At 42.2% G+C, this 19,239-nt stretch overlaps 1 protein-coding gene across 15 annotated transcripts in view; it reads right to left on the bottom strand.

The window, feature by feature from the left end:
• CUX1 (cut like homeobox 1) overlaps window positions 1-19,239 on the bottom strand; it is a 349,872-nt gene that overhangs the window by 176,587 nt on the left and 154,046 nt on the right. For all 15 annotated transcript variants that reach the window (XM_036408962.2, XM_036408954.2, XM_036408960.2 and 12 more), the window contains one exon: window positions 11,398-11,445. In XM_036408962.2, coding sequence (XP_036264855.1) covers window positions 11,398-11,445 — 48 coding nt within the window. The remainder of the gene's footprint in view (window positions 1-11,397; window positions 11,446-19,239) is intronic.

The raw sequence follows: 19,239 nt of genomic DNA, 5'->3' as shown, positions 1-19,239 counted from the left end.
ATCAGGATGGACTTTGTAAAATTTGATGCTTAGGCCCCACACCAGGCTTGATGAATCAATCTCCGGGAAGGGGGTTGCACAGGAAGGGAGCTGAGTTTCTGGAAACATGGTTGATTCCCATGCAGCCAGCCAGTTGGCCCTTCTGAATTCCAGCTTTAGAAACCATGGGATCTGGGTCAATCTTCTCTAATACCATGACACTTAATTCAGTACTTGCTAAGTATAGGTATGATGGGGACATAAGCATGTGTACATGCACATGCACATACTAAGCTCCTATGCTCTAGATTTCAGGCATTTAAGGCTAAGTATAAGGCAAGTTAAACTGTGTTCCAATAACTAAAATAGAAGGCACAATGTTTTCAGGCTCAAAATCAAAAGAGAGATACAAATAGAGCCCTATCAGAGATGAGAAGGGAAAGAGTTTGTTTCTGGTGGGTATTTGAGGATACCATGGAGCAGTGGTCGCCAATCGGTGGTCCGTGGACCACTGGTGACCGGTGAGGTCCGAAAGGTTGGCGACTGCTGCCCTGAGGGATACAGCATTTGGATTGGGCCTTGAAAAAGAATAGGTAAGAGCTGAACACATCCCTGAGAGGTGGTCCTCTGGCCCCTGTTTGAGCACCAGCAGTAATGGGAAACTCACTACCTTCAATGGCAGCTCATCCCAGTTTTGAACAGCCCTCATTGCGGGAAAAGTCCCTTCTGTCTGCTGATGACAGTCAACCCAAGTATTAGTCCACTGGCTCATACTGGACTTCAGTGCTATGGGGCTCCATGCCAACTATCTCGCTTATCCACCCATTGTATTGATGAGCAAAGTTGGGCAGAAAGAGGCCTGAGGTCACAGAAGAGTGAGTGGCAGCGCCTGGGCAGGCTCCCAGGTCTTCTAACACTCCGTGAAATGTTCTTTGAAGTAAAGCACTCGGACACCCTGGCTTTATTTAGACATGGCCTTTAGATCTGAACACTTAAATACGTTACCGTGCAACAGATATAGGCCACAGGACATCCTTGAAACTCTTAGTCACTTTCAACTAATTCATGGAATATTTACCCAGCTTAATACATTTCATCTGTTATTTGATTAAAATCCCTCAAGTGTGCATGGGGCCTTGCTTTCCACTGCACTCAGACCTCTCCTTTGGACTAGAGCCTTCCAAAGCAACTTAACACCATGGCCCACCAGACCCCGCCCGCCCACTCCTTCCTCCCTCGCCTTCAGCCCTAGCCCTGGCCCTCTTTCTGGCTTCTGGTCATTCTGAACACTGTCTCTCCTCAGAACCTTGGCACTTGTCCTGCTCTGCCTGACAATATGCCCAGCTCTGTGCTTGGCTGGTCTGTCTCATCATTCAGATCTTAACTCAAACGTCACCTCCTGGGAGAGGCCTCCCATTGGACAGCTATCTCTGCAGAAGCCGCCCTGCTCCTCGCACTCTCCTCTTTCCCATCTATTTTCCCCACAGCACTTGTCACCATCTGACATTACTCCTTATGTTTATTATCTCTCTCTCTTCGCTAGGACACAGGCTTCAAGACAGCAGGGGCCTTGTCCACCGTATCCATGGCTACATCCTCAGTTCCTATTTGGTCCAGAGCTACACACGGTTGGCTCTCAGGGCTTCACTGAATAAAAAAAACGGAACGAAGATCAGAGTAAAACCCAGCACCAGAGGCAATGTGGGGCCTCAAACGGCCTGACTGTGGCTCTGAATATTGTTGGCATGTTACACCTTCACTGGACCTTCAGTACAAAGGGAAACTGCAAATAATCACTTGGCCCCTCACGTGGGCCACATCGGCAGTTGATAATGGGATAAAGTCACAGTTTGTAGTTAACCTGAGCCCCACTCCTCCAAAAGGTGAAGGTTGTGGCAAAAGGTGTACACACACTTATGGATGTTTGTGCGGGATGAGGTATGGAAAGCCAGATCTGATACAGGGGGGGCTGGTGAGGAGGGGAGGGGAGCCTGAAGCTGTGTTTGCCCAGCACTTTACCCAAAATGAACATCAATGGTCCTATCCAAGGCTGGGAGGTTAACTGAGATGGTGGAGGGGTGGAAGGGGTTCTCCCTGCTCCCCAAGCACTATCGAGTGCACTAACATTAATAAACATGCCCATGGGGCCAGAGAGCACAGGCCTGCCACTGTCACTTTGTGTGACTTTGGGCAGTCAACTTACCCTCCCTGGGCTTAGTTTCTTCATCTGTAAAATGGGCTGTTATTTCCCCCACCCTTCCAATGGACACCTACTGCATGTTTACTAGGGCCAGCCAGGTACTGGGTATACAAAGGAGGCCAATATAGTCATAGAGAATCTGTAGAGAAGGTAGACATAACAAACTCAAAAACACAATGAGGAAAGTACTCTGAACAAAAGGACAAGGTGCTACAAGAGAAATAGTAAGAGGGCCTTGGTTTGGACTGAAGGTCAGAGATCTCGTTGAGGGCATGACATCTGAGGTGAACCTAAAGGTTGAGTAGGAGGGCCGGGGAACAGGGTGGGGCAGAGGGAGGCAGGCTATGGCCCATCCATGCGCTCTGAAGGCTGAGGTCAGGGCACTGGGGTCAGGGCACTGACGTCAGAGCACTGAGAGGCTGTGAACAAGGAAGTGACCTGCTCCTGGTTGATGCATGGAGGAAAGGTAGGTGTGGGCTCATAAGAGCTGGAACAGAGACCAGTCAGGGAACCACTGCAATGGCCTCGGTGACACATGGTGGCTCTGGACAAGCATAGGTGGGAAGATGGAAAGAATCAGGCAGATTTACGTACACTCAAGGAAGGATGGAGATGTAGGGGTCTGGAGAGAGGGGGGTGAACTAGATTTCCAGCTGAGAAAACTAGGTGGACTGGGGAGTTATTCCTAAGAAGGGAAAGGGTGGGAGAGAAGGACATTTCAGTAAGTGTGGAAGTTGGAGAAGGGGAGGTGGTTGTGGAGTATGAACTATTTTCTGCGGAATACCTAAAAGGCGACAAACAGGTAGTCTTAGATAAGCCTGGAACTCATCAGAGAAGACCAAGTTAGAGAGAGAAATCTGAGTTTCCAGCATGTAGATATGAAGAGATTGTAGAGCAAAGAATGCTGTGATTCAGAGTGTCTGAAGGAAAAGAGGAACTGCCCAATGAGACTAAAAATCAATAGCCAGGGAGAACCCAGAAAGGAGAGTTTGAGGGGAAATGCCATGGGCTGTCTAGAGAAGAGAACCTATCAGGAGAGAGAGGTGGACAGGTGTGCTGCACGTCTCTGAAGTGAGAGAGAGGGGACTGAAAAGGTCAAGGGAGAATGGGGTAGACACCAGGTTGGGGTGGGTTGACGTTCACACACAAGATGGGGATGGCTCTTTAGAGAAGCTTGGCCAAGTAGGCTAGGGGACAGAGGATGGTTGGCATCTCTCTGTCTCCAAATGGAACACACTAGGGCTTGTAGAACTGTAGATGAGAAGAATCTACCGAGACTAAAGACACTAAGAGGGGACAGCTGCAGGGCTATGGCTCCTGAGTGAGTAGGCTCCAGGACCCATGTGGAAGGGACTGGAGTCTGAGGAAGGGGCACTTCCTCCCACAGTGAAAGCCAATGGAGAGGACAGATGCCGCTTTGGAGGTATGGTGACAGGAAGGCAGAAGCAGCAGCTACTTTACAGTATTGTGAAGGCTGGGTGGGCGTGCGCTTGAAGATCACCTAACACAGCTCTCACACTTGCCAAGTGTCCCCCAAATGCCATTTTGAGCATTACTACAAGTGTGCTACTACCCCCTCACCTGCTCAAGTGCATGGCCTCAATGGCCTTATTTGCTTGAAGATTAAAATCTAGCACAGATGAAATGCAAAGAGAAGGGAGAAGATAATATTCAGCTTCTGACATGCAAAAATAGAATTATATAGCTTCTGCCTTATAAACATGATTTTTTTTTTTTTTTTTGGAAAATAGTTCATACTTATAAAATAACAAAAGAAACACCTGTGAATAGGGGCATTCCCACAGCATTAGAAACCTCCTCTGTGCCTACTGGTGATAAACTCTATTCTGAATTTCCTGTTTCACCTTTTCTTTATGGTTCTAGTATATAATTAAAATCTGTATTTATCCCCTAAACAGTATCAGCTCAGTATTGCAGGTTTGCATTTCATTCACTCTCCCCTGCTATGTGGTAGTCCACTGTATGATTACACCACTCTTTACTTATTCTTTCTACTGCTGATGGAAATGGGTTGATTGCACTTATTACTTTCAAACATTCTGGAACTTGTTTCCTGAGGCCCATGTTTAAGTTTATTCAGGACTAAAACTGCTCTGTCAAGATTTATTATCTTCTTTAGTTTTAGTATCTCATGACAGATTAGAATTCACACTCCTCCCTGGACTTTTGAATTTTGGCTAGCCTGGTAGACATGAGTAAGTTGCACTTAAATTATTTTGATTTGTGTTTCCTTGGTTATGAGGTTGAGCATCTTTTCATGTATTTATGACCATTCTGAGTTTCTCTTCCGAGAATGCCATACATGGCTTTTGCACATTTTCCTATGAGACGCTCATCTTTTTCTTACTAGTCGGTAAACGTTTTTCCTATTTTCTGAAAACAAACCCTTTGTCAACTAGGTGAGTGGCAACTGTCTCCATCAGGTTTGTGACTTTTGGCCAAGGTTACCCACATATGATTGGCTCATAGTATGGCCTTAGGGTACACCATCACATCAGAGGCACGTGAATCTTTATTAGGAAAAAGATTCAGATACGTTGGAATCTTTATTATGACAGGCTTCCAAAAAATGATGCAAAAAGGCTTGAGAAAGGCAGAGCCCTTTTCTAGCTCACACAAAGGTAAAAATGGAGCTAGCAGCGCCTTGGAGTTATCTCTCATTTTCTCTGGGATGTCTTTCCAAGAAGGGGTGGGCAAGCTTTTACTTTAAAATTTTAATGTAGATGAATGTAACAATTTCCTACTTTATGGTATCCTATTTAAGAAATCCTGTATTATAATATTCTGTATTTTCTTCAAAAATGTTTAAGGTTTTGCCTTAAGTCTTTATCTATAATTTATGCTTCCATAAGGTTTGAGGTAGGGGTCTAATTTAATTTAATTTCATAAGGATCATAAGTTGTCAAAGGACCATTTACTGACAAGCCCACCCTTTCCTCAGTGATCTATAATGCTATCTTTGCAATGTATCTGGCTCCTATGTATGCACAGGTCAGTTCTGATTTTTATTATGTTCCATTGGTGTATTTATCTATTCCTGTGCCAATTACTATGGCTTTGAAATATGGAAAGTCAAATCCTGTATATTGTTCTGATTTAATATTACTATCTTCACTATCATCAGCCTCATATAAATTCTGGAATCAGCTTTTCAAGTTTCATGAAAAATCATGTTGGAATTTTTATTAGAATTACAATGACTGGGAAAACTGATATCTTTAATAATAGTGGGAATTTCTATTATTAAATACCTTACCTCTCTCCATTTAAATATTTAATATTCTTTTTTCCAGAAAGTTCCTATGCATTGCTATATTTATATCTATGTTTCTTTATTTTTTTGTTGGTATTTCCAATGGTATCCTTCCTCAGTTTGCTGTTGATGTAGAAGTATGTATTTAGTTTGTATATTGATTTTATATCTAGCAACCTTATTAATAAGGTTTTATATCCAGCAACCTTGATAATTAAGGCTCACTTGAAAAATGAGTTCTATTTCTTCTGTTATAATATGTGTACTTTGTTTCTTTTTCTTATCTTCCATGCTAAGACTTCTAGTACAATGTTAAATAAATGTAGTATTTATGTGTCTCCTTCCTTATTTTCGTGTGTGTGTGTGTGTGTGTGTGTGTGTGTGTGTGTGTGTTATGTGTAACTTTTAAAATTAAATTTATTGGGGTGACATTGGTTCATGGTTTCAAGGTGCAGATTTCTGTTATAAGACTGTACATTGTACTGTGTGCCCATCATCCAAAGTCAAATCACTTTCCTGATTTTAAAGGTAATGTTATCAACGCCATTGAGTATGGTGATTGAAGCAGGTTTTTTATAACCTTTACCCAGGTTAAAGTTCACCTCTATTCCTAGCTTGCTGGTAGATTCTATCATGAATGAATGCTGAATTTTATCAAATTCTTTCACAATAACTATTAAGATAATATTTTCCTCTTTAATGTGCTAGTGACATTAACTTGCATGGATATATTTTTCTGTTATTAAACCAAATAGCATTCTTGGGATATAGAGTGCTTGATAGATTTACCAGTACTTTTTAAAGGACTTCTATGTATCTATTCATAAATTAGACTGCTTCGCACAATTTACATTTGCTGAAATCTGGAAACAGCCCAAGTGCCCATCAGTAGATGACTGGATTAAAAAGCTGTGGTATATTTATACCATGGAATTCTATGCAACAGTATAAAAATAAGAATCTCTTACCCTTTGAGACAGCATGGAGGGACCTGGAGAATATCATGCTAAGTGAAGTAAGACAGTTAGAGAAAGATAGGTATCACAAGATCCCACTCATGTGTGGAATCCAAGTAACAAAATAAACTGACAAACAAAGTGGATCCAGAGACATGGAACACAGTGTGGAATCTCAGAGGGAATGCAGGGGAAGATGGGTGGATAGGAGGTAACCAATCAAAGACCATGTGTGCATATATGCATAACCCATGGACACAGACAATAGGGTGCAGAAGGCAGGAGGGGTGGGGGTCAGGAGCGGGCTGTAGAGGGTCAATGGCGGGGGAAATGGGGACATATGTAATACTTTCAACAATAAACAATTATTTAAAACAAAACAAAAAGCAAAAGCGTAAGTTAGAGTGATGCTGGACCATGAGCTAAGGAATGTGAGCCACCTTGGGAAGCTGAAAGAAAGCAAGGAAATAAATTCCATGCCTAAAATCTTTGGAAAAATTGCAGCACAGATGATTCACTTTGGACCTCTGATCTTCAAACTTATAAAATAATAATTTAGTGTTGTTAAATAAACAAACAAACAAAACTACTTCAATATTCCTTTCTTATACTGTTCTTGTATAGTTTTGACATAAAGGTTACACTGCACTCTCTTTTTCTATTTTTTGAAAGAGTTTGAAAAAGATCAGAACTATCTATTTTATGAATGATTGATAGAATTCTCTCATAAAAATTTCTAGAACTTGTGGAAATATTTCTGTAATGGCTGTAAGGCTATTCAGGTTTTCTACTTCGTCTTTAATCAGCTTTGATGTTATAGTATTCTAAAAATGTGTCCATTTTGTCTAGGGTTTAAAATTTATTGGCATAAAATTGACTATAATATTACTCTATTTTCTTTTTAATTTCTGCTGTAGCTGCAAAGTTATCTCTATTAGCACTCCTACATTTTTTAAAAAAATTAATTAGGAAGGTAGTTTGTCTATTGCAGTCTTTTCAAAGGACCAACTTTGGGGCTATTTCCCTCTTGGCTCTTTGTTTTCTTTCTCATTCATTCTCATTCATATATGTTTTTAAGACAGTATTAAAATTTTTGACTAGTTCTTTCTATTTTCTTTTAGCTTCTTCCATTGTACTGTCATGATTATCTAAACTGGATGCTAAGCTAATCAATTTTTCATTCTTCTATTTCCTCTCTAAGCACCTGAGTTATTTAAGAGGAGATTTTCCCCCCTGAGGACACTTGGTTTAAGCAACCTGCTTTCCTACCAAGAAGAGGGGAGCCTAAGCCAACTGCTAATCCCCTCACCCCTCCTTACCATGACCCTTCTCAGGGAGAGAAGCCAGGAGAGAGGGAGACAATTTGAAAGAGTTAGCATTTTTCTAGAGAGTGTTAGTGTCTTTTCATTGAAGGGATTGTCTAAATTACAATCTGCCATAAATTGAATTGACCATTTAGGTTACTCCTCCTATCTCCACTAATCAGTTGGCTGGGCTTGTTAAACACAAACTAAGAGAAATCTAATTTCAATGTAAGCTAAATTTGATGACTTTGCTCTAATAATTATAAGTAATTGTTATGAGTCCAGCATCCCAAACTTTTTAATCAAGGACAACAAATACAGTTATTTATTAGTTTTTTCTAATGGATTTCCCAAGCATATATTCTGGGTCCCTTTCACCTTATTAGCAGCACATAACCTGAAGAAAAGATAAAGGCAAATGTTTTAAAATCTGCCTCTTGAGGAACCTCACTGTTCAAGCATTTATTCAGTAACTATTTCTGAGAGCCCAATACTTTAGTTCCAATTGCTATGCCAGGTGCTGGGAATACAAATGGCCAAGACAGGACATAGAAGTTGCCTTCACACATTTACAGACTCCTGGGGAACAGAGACAAAGTCACAGGCAGTTCTCAGGAATGATGACAAATGGGTCACAAATAGTGTGGCGTGCAATGGGAGCACCTGCTACAGGGGACCTGGCCTATCACTGAGGTTCAGAAAAGGCTCTTCTTGAGGAAGTGACTTTAAGCAGAAGTGAGGCAGCAGACGTGAAAGGGAGAAGGAGTGTCTCAGGAAGAGGACAGCCCATTCAAAGGCTTGGAGGCTTCTGAGGACACTCAACGCATAAGAGCCTCGTAGAAATTCAGAATGGCTGTGTGATGGGCTTTCTAGTAAGAAAAATCTAGAAAGGCAAGCAGTTACCATCATGCATGTCTCATAAACCACAGGAAGGAAGGTGCCTAGATTTACCCCGAGAACAAGAAAACACTGAGGGGCCTAAAAGTGGTGCCCAGTGAGGTTCATGTTTCTCCTGACTTGCAAGAACACTGAAGTCTTGTGTGAATTTACTGCTGTCTGAAGGCTTTATTTTGTTTTTTTCTTTTGGGGATCTCAAATAAAGAAGTAATCTCTATGAATTCTGAGGCAAAGAACATGTTTTTTCTAATATTATACAATTTTCCAAGGGGAACTCAAGCACCTTGGGATGACTCAAATAATATATCCAATAAATAAAACTGCACTCAGCAAACACTAATGAAGGGTATAAGAACAAACCTCTGATCAGAGAAGGCAGCGTTTTAGAAAAGCAAGCTGAATGGGTCCTGCTCCAGCAAAGCACCAAGACAGGCTGCTTTCTGGCCTCACTCAGCAGAAAACTAGCCCTACACGTGTGGTCCCCATCTGCAGCTGCCCTCTGCATAAAAGCCCATTCTTCAGAGACAAGCAGGATTTAGTCCCTTCTACTACAATCAGCATGCTAGTAACACAGATTATATATATTTATAATATATATAATTCTGCCTCCTGAGGAACCTCACTGTTTGGACCACAGTGTGTGTATGTGTGTGTGTAGTAATTAGCAAAGGCTTCCTAAATATTAGTGGTACTATAAAAATCTTTACTTTATAAATAGCCATTAAAATATAGCCAAATAAAAAGCCTTGATGTTTCTCAGGCATTTCAAATTTACTATCTAGAACCAAACCCATTAAGCTATCTAGAACAAAAAATAATAACAAAGGTAAGAGGTAGTGGAGAGAGCATTGAGAGAGAGGGGGGGGGAGATAGAGAGAGAGAAAAAAAGATGAAGGAGGAGGAGGAAGAGGAGGAAGAGGAAGAGGAGAAGGAGGAGGAGGAGGAGGAGGAGGAAAAGGAGGAAAAGGAGAAGGAGGAGAAGAAGAAGAAAACACTCATTGACACGAACAACAGTGTGGTAATTATGGGGGGTTGGAGTGGGTGGAGGTGGGTATGGGGGGATAGTTATGGAATAAAAAATAAATATATATTTTATATATATACCAAATGCAATACATGAACCTGATTGAAACCTGGTTGGGGTCAGGGCAGTTTTAAGACACAATTTGGGGATAAGTAGGGAAATTTTATTTTTGGACTGAATATTGGATATCATGGAATTAGTGTTAATTTTCTCAGGTGGGATACTCGGGGTTATTGTGGAAATGTCAAGGAATATTCTTTTTAGGAGATACACATGTATGTTTAAGGGTAAAGTGCTGTGTCATCTACAATTTACTTCCTAATGTTTAACAACAGAGTGGGGAGTAAATGTGGCAAAATGTTAACAAGTGGCGAGTCTGGGTAAAGGGTGTACATGTAGTCATTATACTAATATTTTTACTTTTATGCAGACTTGAACTTTTTCTAAAAGAAAGAAAAACAAGTAAATGAAAACATCACACAGAGCTATTTCAGGTAGAGAAACACTAAGCCTTGGGCCTCACAAAAGCTGCTGAACAGGCAAAGAAAGAGATCAGATCAGATGTGGGTGGATATAAGGTGACAGTCACTCACAGAATGAGGGCTCGGAGATGCACTTCTGAGGGAAAGGCACTTAACTTCTGCCCTTCCCAGACCCAGGATGGTGACATCCCCCGCGCCTTACAGAGCCAGGTTCAGGGGCTCCCAGCAGCCAGGAGTTATGAACAGAGAATGGCACCATGCACTGGTCTAAAATCTTCATTGCTCACCAGCCATCACTGCTGCTTCGTCTTTCTTCATAAGCCCCTCACTGTCCTGGAATCTCCTTGAAAGCATCCCACTGTTATCTTACTACCCTTATTCGTGCCCTCTCCCTCTGCTGTTCCACCAGCATGCTGAGGAACTAACCAAGGAGTCCCGCCTCCTTAGCGCTGTGTCTCAGGAGGCACCCCACAGCCTCACGTCACTCCCGAACCTGCCACCTCACCTCCCTGAATCCTGCTCCTTCTCCCTGTTCTCTCTGAAGAGAGAACATCCTCCACTACGAGCTCTTTAGAAGACGTTAAGGAAGTCTCTGCCTTTCCTCGGTAGTATTACTACTTCCATCATCCCAAAAGGAGAAGCCAAGGGCCAAGTGAATAACTCCACACCAATAACAAAATGTCTGGCCTTCTAAAATCCACCATGTCTCTTCCAAAAAGATAGAGAAGGAGTTGGAGTGTTGGCCAACTCTACCACCTGTCCTCTCTGTGGCTATTACTCTATGGTGGTGGGAGCGTACTTCTCACATGACCGGCAGCCCGCCCACCATCTTGCCCTGTCCTTCTCTGGAAGCAAAGATTAGAAAAGTTTTCCTTATACTGAGCTCAGACTTATTCCTCGTGACTTCTATCTGTTGGTCTTTTATTAATCAATCAAGTGAAATTCCTCTTCCCCTGACGGCTGCACATGAGAGTACCAGGTCGCCCTACTCCGTCCCTTCCACACAGGAGGCCTCCTGGCTGTGGCTCCTGACAGCTCAGGGACCCAGTGAGCTCGAGGAAGTTCAGCTCCCACAGGCTGTGGTCCAAACAAGCTCCATCCACCCGGTAGAAACATCACATCGGGAAGCGTAAACTCTGCACGACATTGGGTCGGTGCAGCTGGGAGAGCTCTGGCTGGGGAAGCGCCTTCTGTTAATGGCTTTCACTTAATGAAAATAAAAAGAAAGTGCAATAAACTATGAAGGGTGGCTCAGGATATAAAATAAATATAAACGCTTACCTCCCCTTGGAAGCTCTTCAGCAGCGGCGCTACCTGCTTGCGTAAATCCTGGAGCGAAGGATGGGTCAGGAAACAGCCATTTGAGAAGGAAAGAGAAGAGAAACATTCGTTAAGGCCTCCTAGAAACAGTTTTGAATTTAGTGATGGTCATCATTATATTAAGCAATCCTTGTCCCTCGCCCGTTTCGTGCCTTGATTCACACAACATAACGCCAACTGGTGCCCATGAACTCAATAATATCATTACATTTGTTTCTACTAAGCCCTGGTTAAATACACCTCATGTGAAATGTGCAGTGGGGCCAAGGCATTTGAAACCACTCTGGAGAACAGAAGAGGAGGCACAGTCTGAGTGGGGGATGTCTGGGTGCAGGTACAAGGCCCAGGTGCTCTGGAGTTAAGCCCACAAAACAGCGCCTCTTATCTTACCAGCTCTTCCCTGCCAGCTGGCACAGGACCAGCCTCCCGAGGACAGCAGCTTGGAGAAGAATAGAAGATGACAAAAGTACTTTCTATTATAGCACCGAGGAAGGCAGAAGAACCTCACCTTTCATAATGATTGTAAATAAACTCCCCTCTGCTGTTCCTGCTATAACCAATCCACTCTATATTTTACAAGTCATTTCTTTAGGCATTTTCATGTCTCATGACAGACCTGCTAAAATAACTCTTTAAAACAAGATGTATGTCTGTACGCACACACACACATATACACTGAAGACAGTTGAAGAGAAACAGATACACACACACACACACACACACACACACACACACACACGCGCGCGCGCGCGCATAGATATATATGTATTTCAAGTCCCCAGCTAACAAATTACCCATTCCAAATCTATTTTTGGCAGTTTGGGAAATTCTTCATCCGATTCTTCTCTCTGCAAATATTACATGGTTTGGTACTAAACTAAAGAACTAGAACCTAGGACACTCACTTCTGACCCCGGCCACTCCACTGCCAGTCAGAGAGGACATGCACAATCCACTGGCCTTTAGAACCGAGTGGCCTTTGCTGCCACCCCAGCCACCATGTGCAACCTTAAACTGAAGAGAGCAGGGTCCAGGCCAATCAAAACCATATTGGCGCAAACTACAATTAGGGATGTAACGCAAAATTATAAAACCTAATAACTTGGTTACACACTTAATTCAGTAACAGGTTTTCTAACACTATTTTAAATTTGCTTCATATGTACTGTAACATTTATTGAGCAAAAAGCAACAAATATCTTAACACAGAGAAGCGATGTCTTTGAGATTATTAATATCAAGGTCTGTTGGTAAAGCCACAATAGTGCATTTCAACCTCCTCCCCCTTGGTGTAATGCAAATAACAAGCAATGTTTACAGAGATGCTTCTATGTGAAATGAATTTTCATTATTCTCCAAACCACTGATTCACAATGCACTTTACAGATCAGAAAACTGAGCAGAAAAATACTGGTGAGGAATTTTCTATGTAATGATGGTTTCGGGAGAAAACCATTCTGATTTAAAAGCAAAACAGTTCGCCCTGGCCAGGTACCTCTGTTGGTTAGGTCATTACCCTTTACACCAAGGTTGTGGGTTTGATCTCCAGTCAGGATACAAACAAGAAGCAACCAACAAATGTATAAATAAGAGAAACAACAAATTGATGTCTATCACCCCCCCCCCCCCATTCCTCTCTAAAATTAACAAATATACAAATAACTGGGGGTGGAAGAGGAGGCAAAACAGAAAAATACAAAATCTTCATGTAATGCTCAGCTGCACCTGTGAAGTACAAGCAGAAAACGTTCCAAAATATCCCCTGGATACACAGAGTATGAATCTTAGGCGTTTGGGGCACTTGGGTGGCCTCTGGAAGGCTTGGTACTCACAACACCCATGACACCTCTCTCACTCCACACACACACACACACACACACACACACACACACACACACGCCAGGGCTAGGCATCACAGAATCTCGTACCATGGATGCAGAGCTGTGTTGTGGTGTCTAGGTCTGAGTGGCACCCAGGGCATGGCTGTTTAGGTTTGGAAGACAAACAGATGCTGGAAACAACCCTGGCATTACCCGTAAACAAAAGGAGGAGACGGCCCTGGCTGTTTGGCTCTGTGGATAGGGCATCAGCCTGCAGACTGAAGGGTCCCCGGTTTAATTTCAATGAAGGGCACATGCCCAGGTTGCAATTTGGGGGTGTGCAGGAGGCAGCCGATCAATAATTCTCTCTCATCATTGATGTTTCTATCTCTCTCTCTCTCTCCTTCTCCCTTCCTCTCTGAAATAAAATTTTTAAAAAATATTAGAAAACAGAAGGAGGCTATGAATTATAAATGCATCTTTGAAGTTATAAAATGATCTCCATTTTTGAAATATTTTGTAATCCTGATTTTTCAGGCTGTTTTACTGTTTTACAATTTTACTTTTGCTTTACTGTAGCTCACATGCGCTTCTATGCGATGACACCAACAGTTAAGACACACAGCTGTCTGGCTGCAGCTGTTGGTGGTGCTTCCCCCTCTGTCTTCTTTGAGGACAACATGGCCTTTTCAAAAAGGGGCAGGGCTGGGGCAGTGGAGGGGCTGCACTCGGTGACTCACACAGGGCTGCTAACACCCCTAGTGTGGTCACAGGAACCTTAGGGACCCAGCCCCGTGGTGTTCACCCTTCAGTTTCCATTTTAGATCTGCCTCAGCCCAGGTCCTCTCAACTCTCCCCTTGTCTTAATTCACATTTTCTTCATTGTGTCTGATAGTGAGAGGGTTCGGATGGAGTTTAACCCTTGTTAGCGGCCAGGCAAAGACAAAAGACTGGCTTGCACTGAAAACCCTAGGAAATGTTTACAGACAAAGAGGTTCTATGCTACACACCCATCCAAAGGAACTTACTAACCTCTGGTTGTCCTCTCATTACTCAGGCCTCAGAGTAAGAAAACGGTGACCTGAAAATGTTTTAGTTATATGTTCAAAGAAAACCATTTTGTAACACAGCATTTTCATTAAATTTGATATTGTCAAATGTGAGATGTGCCATTTTCTTATACTACATTTGAAAAACAAGCTGTGATATCACTGATTTTAAGATTCATACTGAAGACGGTAATATGTGTAAAGCTGTATGTATTATAACTGATAATGGCACACCACAAAATTAAAGATAAAATAGGACCAAGGCTGTTTTTATTTTTAAGCTGTAGTGACAGTAGATTTTAAAAAGGGGATTTATCTTTTAGAGGTATGTACTAAAATATTTATGGATTAAATATGATTTTTGCTTCAAAATAACTTCATGTGGACGGGTAATAGGTAAGAATAAGGACAAAATAAGTGTGTCGATGGGTTGATGTTTGTTACAGATGGATGATGGAATACAGGGGTTCATTGTACTCGACCTATCTCGTGTGAGTTTGAAATATAAAATGTTTTTAAGACACTGTATTTCACTGAGATACACAAAGCCTTCAGCTGACGGGTCACACAGAACAGGCAAAGAAAGAATTATGAGACTGGGGTGAGGGACTCTCTCTCTCTTAAATCACGACCTACCAACTAGTTAACTGTAATCTTCACCAAGTTAACCTGGAAATCTAAAGGTCATCTGGTCCGATCACCAGCACAAGGTAGGAGATCTCACTGTGGTGTCCTGGTCACATGGCTTGCCTTCTCCAGGCCTGACCTAGAAGGCAGCTCATCTCAGATGAGCAGTTTTCAAACACTGTGCTGCCAGAGCTAGCAGCAAATGCGGGTGTTTGGAGGAAAGCTGTCCTGACGCAGGCGCAAGTAATGTTCTTCTTCGTGGATGAATATTTTACTTTAAAAAAGTGGGAGAGGAAAAAAAGTGGGAGCAGGTTGAAAGTGATTCCACTCGCAATCTCTTTTCCTGAGTGGGAGACTGACAAAGCAATGACCTGGATCTGCCTGGGGGCGAGAATGGCTGACCCTCCTCTCTCCCGGGCCCAGGCCTGCTCTGACTATGCCTGGCGGGTGGAGTGCAGCTCTCCCTTGGGCCCCTCTTAAGTGTCTGAGAACCCTCTCATCTCTCCATGCACCTTCCTCTCCCCCGGTCTTCTCTCTGGACCAACCACCACCCGGCCCATTCCTGTGACATCCTAGGCTTTAAAACCCTCCCGCCTGGGCTCCTTGCTCCTCCGGCTACTCCAAGCCTCGTGTCCCTCTCTCGCTCTCGACACAGACTGTTAGCTGTTCTAAGTTCTTGTTAGTGTCTCTAATACCAAGATTCTACTCTCAAGATTCGAATTGTGCATTTGAATTGGAACAAAGTTCTAGAAAAGAAAGGCATGGGATTTTAAGAGCCACTGAAAATAGCCACCACCTCTACCCTCCTATCTGAGCTGCCCCAAATAAAGAATTGTAAAGATCTTTAAAAATACAAACTACAACCCTGGCTGGTGTGGCCCTATGGTTAGAGCATTGTCAGGCTGGATGTCATTTAAGAGAGCTACAATCCTCCTTTACTGTGTACACAAGAGCACAGACCAGGTATGGAGTTTTTAAAAACAAGTCACAAACACATCAACCGGTTGCCTCCTGACCAGGGCCCAGGCTGGGAAGGAGCTTGCAACTGAGGTACATGCCCTTGACCAGAATCGAACTCGGGATCCTTTAGTCTATAGGCAGACACTCTATCCACTGAGCCACACTGGCTAGGGCTACATAGAGTATTTTCTTAAAGAAAAATACAATTTTAGTTTCAGAAACATCATTTATAAATTTATTTAAACATAATAAATACAACATTTGATTAGCTATAAGTAGTGCAGTTTAAAAAATGACAACTCTTCTAAAAAGTAGTAGTAAATTAGTGATTTTTTCCAACCAAGATGTTTAATCAAACTGAAATGAGAAAATGATCTCTTTTCTACAACTTAAAGACAAAATACTGAAGACAAATTATTCAAAAGCACCTAGTTAGTGATTTTTCTAAGGTCTTTAGAATTCTAAAATATCCTGATGATGTCTGAGTTTTCCTTATTAATAAAAAATAAATAAACCTACACAGTGCACAGTATCTAAAGCTAGTCTTATTGACTGTATGCAATATAACAATTTGTTTTCTTACTGATAAGCCTTCTCTTCTAAAAGTAAGCCTATTTGTCAAGTGGAGTAAGGTCCTGGTGGCACCAATGTGATAATCATAATTATCTATAAAAGAAAGATTGTTCTTTGTTCTTATTTCCCTGGGTGTCATTTAGGAGAGCTAGAATTCTCCTTTACCGTGAACACAAGAGCACAGACCAGGTGAGGAGTTTTTAAAAACAAGTCACAGGAAACATTATATGTGATACACCGAGTATAAAGCTCCACTTAAAAACACAGTTGAGTGAAAAGCGAAGTTTCTCTTTGTTCCAGGAGCCTGAAACCTCTGCTTCCCATCTCATCTGAGGACGAAACATACAGCTATCAATGGAGCGCCACACTTTTGGCCACTTTTATAGATAAGCACATACACCTTCTAGTCTTTGTGACAGAAAAGAGAAACTTTAAACCGAAGCGTTAAATAAAAAATATCTTCCTATATACAACAGCAGACAGTAAGTATGTCCTGGCAATTTCTCAAAAGACTTTAGTTCACAGATTTGAGAAAATTCCATTAGCTTTAATTATTTATCAGCAGTCAATTTAGATTACTGTTCTTGACCTATTTTTACAATGTATGGGCCACCCAGCAATGAAATAAATGAATAGTCTTTTTCTACAACGGTTGATTTTCTGAAATAATAGAAATCTAGTTTAAAGAAGGAATGAAACCCCAAACATATAATTACCACAATATATAACCTGCCATGCTGCCTTTGTAGCTGGATAAAATGCACATCTTTGTGAGTTTTTTAGTTATTAAATAAGATTATCTTGAAAGGGATAAACTCACTCATGCTATAATTTCTTCCCATTTAAATTTCTTTGCTCCATTTAAGACATGTTCTGTTTCTTGGCAGAAAGTCTCTAATACTGATGGATGTGCCTGAGCACTGTGCCTAATACAACTGTGTAATGGGAAGGCCTGGGTTTGTGCAGCTTGAAGGTGGGAGCAAAGGGGAGCGTGTGCAGGACCCGGGCAGGGGGTTCTAGGCGGGGAGACTCCTGGCTCCCTCAGATCCTTCCAGGGGTCCACAAGGTCAAAACTGGTTTTGCTTATTTGTTTTTTCTGCTCTCATTCTCTCACAGATGTACAGTGACATTTTTCAGGTGCCATGTGACATGTGACGATACCATTATGTGCCTGGGTATTCTTATGCTTTAAAAAGTCTGTTTTAATTTCTGTCAGTACTGACAGACACACACAGACACAAAATCTCTCTGGAGTCTTAATTTTTAAGAAACCAAAATGTTAGAGAAACGGCAGCGCTAAAGGTTTCTGGTCTTGGAGCAGAGAAAGGCACCCAATTGTTGTCAGGACGTCAAGGCTGTTAGTTGGTCCACTGATGACCTGCCAGTATCCCGGAAGCAGCTGGGATCGCTAGCAGCTTCCTGTGGGGTAGGTACCTCCCTCAGCGCCTCAGGGAGACTGGGGGCTGAGGGCTCTCACAGCTTGGGCTGCCATCATCCCTGCTTGGTGGGCACCAGGGCTTCTTTGGACTAATCTTCTAAATACATCTGACTTGCCTCTAGGTCTCATTTCAAAATATTCTTCTAGGTCTCTTTCTGAATAAATCCTTATGTCTAAACACTTAGTTTTATTTCAGAACTTTGAAAATACTGCTATGATTTCTTTCTACACATCCACAGGTTTTGAGTTTGTCAAAGGAACGACATAGTATCCACATAATTTATTACATAATCATTTGCATATTTACTAAATGCAGTGAATGAGCTCGTCTGGGTCCCCTGCCCTCAGGGGCTTACATAGGACTCCTGGCAGACTACCGAGGGGCCTTTCCGGGACCACTGATGGTGCTCGGTCCATGGCAGACATTCAGGGAGTACTTGTGAACTGAATGAGTGCGTATATGCTATTCCCAGACTCATCAGCAAGCGGACCCTTTATGGGAACTGCTGCAAAGGGGATGCATGTGCTAGATGAGGCACATGCTGCCTTTTTACCCTGGGACTTTCTGAAAGGCACAAGGGAGTGTGACTACTACTTCACCACCCACCTGTGCAATTCTCTTCAGACCTTAGGCCCTCTTAACATTCAGATAAATAGTCTATTTCAAATTAGACTGCAGATTAGTCCTCCAGTGTAGCTTCTATTTCTAAGAGTTTACCCATAAGGATGACAAGAGATGTAGGCAGAAATTTACACATAACAACACTGTATTTATCAGAGAGAAAAATGAGAAATAATATAGATAACAACAGTAGGAGATAACTGTTTACTGAATTAAATAAATTTAGTAGAGCAATACAATGGCGTATTAGGTAGTCAGTAAGATTATTTCTAAAGGGGAGCTAATACCATGGAATAATGCACGTGTTTGCCATTTATTCAACAAGTACTAGTTGGGTAGCTATTACAGACCCCACGGCACTGTTACAGGCTCTCCTTTTAGTGGGGTGAGAAATATTAGTCAAGTCACCACTCACAGAAGGACATTCCATGTGGTTAGAGCCTTGAAGAGAAAACATGTGGTGATGGGAGAGCATTTATGAAGCACACCTGGCCCGGGGCAGCAGGGAGGGCTCACCTGAGGAAGAGGCACCTGACCCCACATCTGGTGTATGAGAACAGGTTAAAGGGGAGGAAGAGAGAAAAAGAAGCCACAAACTACAAAACGGGTTTCGAGTATGACCCCCACATTGTAAAAATGAATAAACATACATATGTGTTTGGACAAGAATGGCAAGAGTGTTAATGGTAGATGAGTGGGATTATGACTTATTTT

The sequence above is a fragment of the Pipistrellus kuhlii genome, unplaced genomic scaffold (genome assembly GCF_014108245.1).
Source record: "Pipistrellus kuhlii isolate mPipKuh1 unplaced genomic scaffold, mPipKuh1.p scaffold_m20_p_4, whole genome shotgun sequence".
In the NCBI taxonomy this organism is placed as follows: Eukaryota; Metazoa; Chordata; class Mammalia; order Chiroptera; family Vespertilionidae; genus Pipistrellus; species Pipistrellus kuhlii.
This window is presented reverse-complemented; position numbering and strand designations above follow the sequence as displayed.